The sequence below is a fragment of the Vombatus ursinus genome, unplaced genomic scaffold (assembly GCF_900497805.2).
Source record: "Vombatus ursinus unplaced genomic scaffold, bare-nosed wombat genome assembly UNPS02014239.1, whole genome shotgun sequence".
Classification (NCBI taxonomy): domain Eukaryota; kingdom Metazoa; phylum Chordata; class Mammalia; order Diprotodontia; family Vombatidae; genus Vombatus; species Vombatus ursinus.
In genome coordinates, this window is record NW_020954017.1 from 322,078 (window position 1) to 323,595 (window position 1,518).

At 64.8% G+C, this 1,518-nt stretch overlaps 1 protein-coding gene across 4 annotated transcripts in view; it reads left to right on the top strand.

Moving 5' to 3' along the window:
* The first annotated feature begins 491 nt into the window (after positions 1-491).
* The window catches only part of BCAM (basal cell adhesion molecule (Lutheran blood group)), a 9,371-nt gene continuing 8,344 nt past the window's right edge, over positions 492-1,518 (top strand). Inside the window, exon 1 of one of the 4 annotated variants that reach the window (XM_027860721.1) lies at positions 492-612. In XM_027860721.1, coding sequence (XP_027716522.1) covers positions 507-612 — 106 coding nt within the window. In that variant the 5' untranslated portion in view covers positions 492-506. Of the gene's footprint in view, positions 613-921; positions 1,350-1,518 lie in introns of those variants that run through there. The other 3 variants (XM_027860723.1, XM_027860720.1, XM_027860722.1) reach the window with 3 other exon arrangements.

The following is a 1,518-nucleotide window of genomic DNA, read 5'->3' on the forward strand; positions in this document are numbered from 1 at the left end:
ACAGCTCAGGTCACTGGTCAGACTGGGAGAAGCCAGCCTAGGTCACTTGGTCAGACTGGGAGAACACAGCTCAGGTCATTGGATAGACTGGGAGAGCCCAGCTCAGGACATTGGTCAAATTAGGAGAGCACAGCCCAGCCCAGGTCAAGTCACTGGCCAGGCTGGAAGTGACCAGTCGGTTTGGGTGCTCCTGATCCGCCAGGGAGACGGTCCCCCCAGGGCACGGTGGGAGCAGGGACGGGATTGGACCGTGGCTAGCCAGGAGGAGGTCGAGGCTGCCTGCGGGCGGGCGGTGGTGGGAGGTCCTGGCTGGGAGCCCGGGCTGGAGGGGGGGGTACTTTGGGGGCCGCGGAGGAAAGTGCTGGGGGGGGAGAGGCTAGGGGCGGGGCCTGGGGGCGGAGCCTCCCGCTCGGGCTCTCGAAGCTACGTCCCCAGCGAGAGAGAGAGTCCGAGGAGCCAGCGGTGCCTTTGGCCCAGACGCCGCCTCCCCTGCAGCCCGCGGCATCATGGAGCCCCCGGGCCCGGGCCGGGCCTCCAGCCCCAGTACCCTCCCCGGCCCCGGCCAGGCCCCGCACCTCCTGCTCCTGGCGCTGCTGCTCGGGGGAGCCCCAGGTAGGGGACCAGGCAACCCAAGGCGCGGAGCGGCAGCTGGGGGATGTCTTGGAGGGGGGCGTGGGGCTTGCATGGAGAGCAATCGGAGGAGGGGGCCCCCTGGGGAGTGCTTTAGGAGGGCTTAGGGAGACCTCCGGGGATCCCAAGAGAGGGGGGTATGTGCAGGACATAAGGGGGTCCATTCCCCAGTACGTAGCTGGGGAGAGCTGGGGCAAGCCCGTAGGACAGGCGGCGATCTCGGGGTGGGGACTGAGAGGAGAGGGTGGGGGTAGCGCCTGGGCTGACTGGAAAGAACTCGTAGGTTACCCCACCCCCACCCCCGCCCCGGGAAGGATCAAGGGTGCGGGCTGGAGGGAGAGTCCCGAGAGGGATCGAAAGCGAAGGAGTGGAACCGGAAAGCGTGCAGGGAGCCCCTCTAGCAGGTGCCGCCCGGAACACTAGGCAGCTCAACCGGGTGGAGGCTGGGCAGGTTATGAGATTATCTGGAAAGGAGAGAGCGATTCTCTGCGACCTGGAGAGGGACGGGGAAAAGTTGGAGACTCTCTCATCCCCCTCCCCTTCTCTCCCCACTTCCTGGTCCCGTCCCACCCCCACACATACACACCTGGAGGGCGGATCGGGGAGAGACCCAGAGACCCTGGGACGAGAGGGAGATGGTAAGATGGATGCAGCGGAAGGGAAATCAGAGAGAGACAGAGACACTCTGACACATTACAGAGAGGAAACAGAAGAGAGAGGTATGGTGGGCATAGTCGAGACAGAAAGAGCACCTCTTGGGAGAAAGTAGAAACAGAAGGGGGGGACAGAGGCAGAGGGATACAAGAGAGAGCCATGGCGTGGACAGAGAGAGAGCTATTGGGGGGGAGGGAGACAGAGAGAGACAAGAGAGAGAGAGCCATGGGGGGG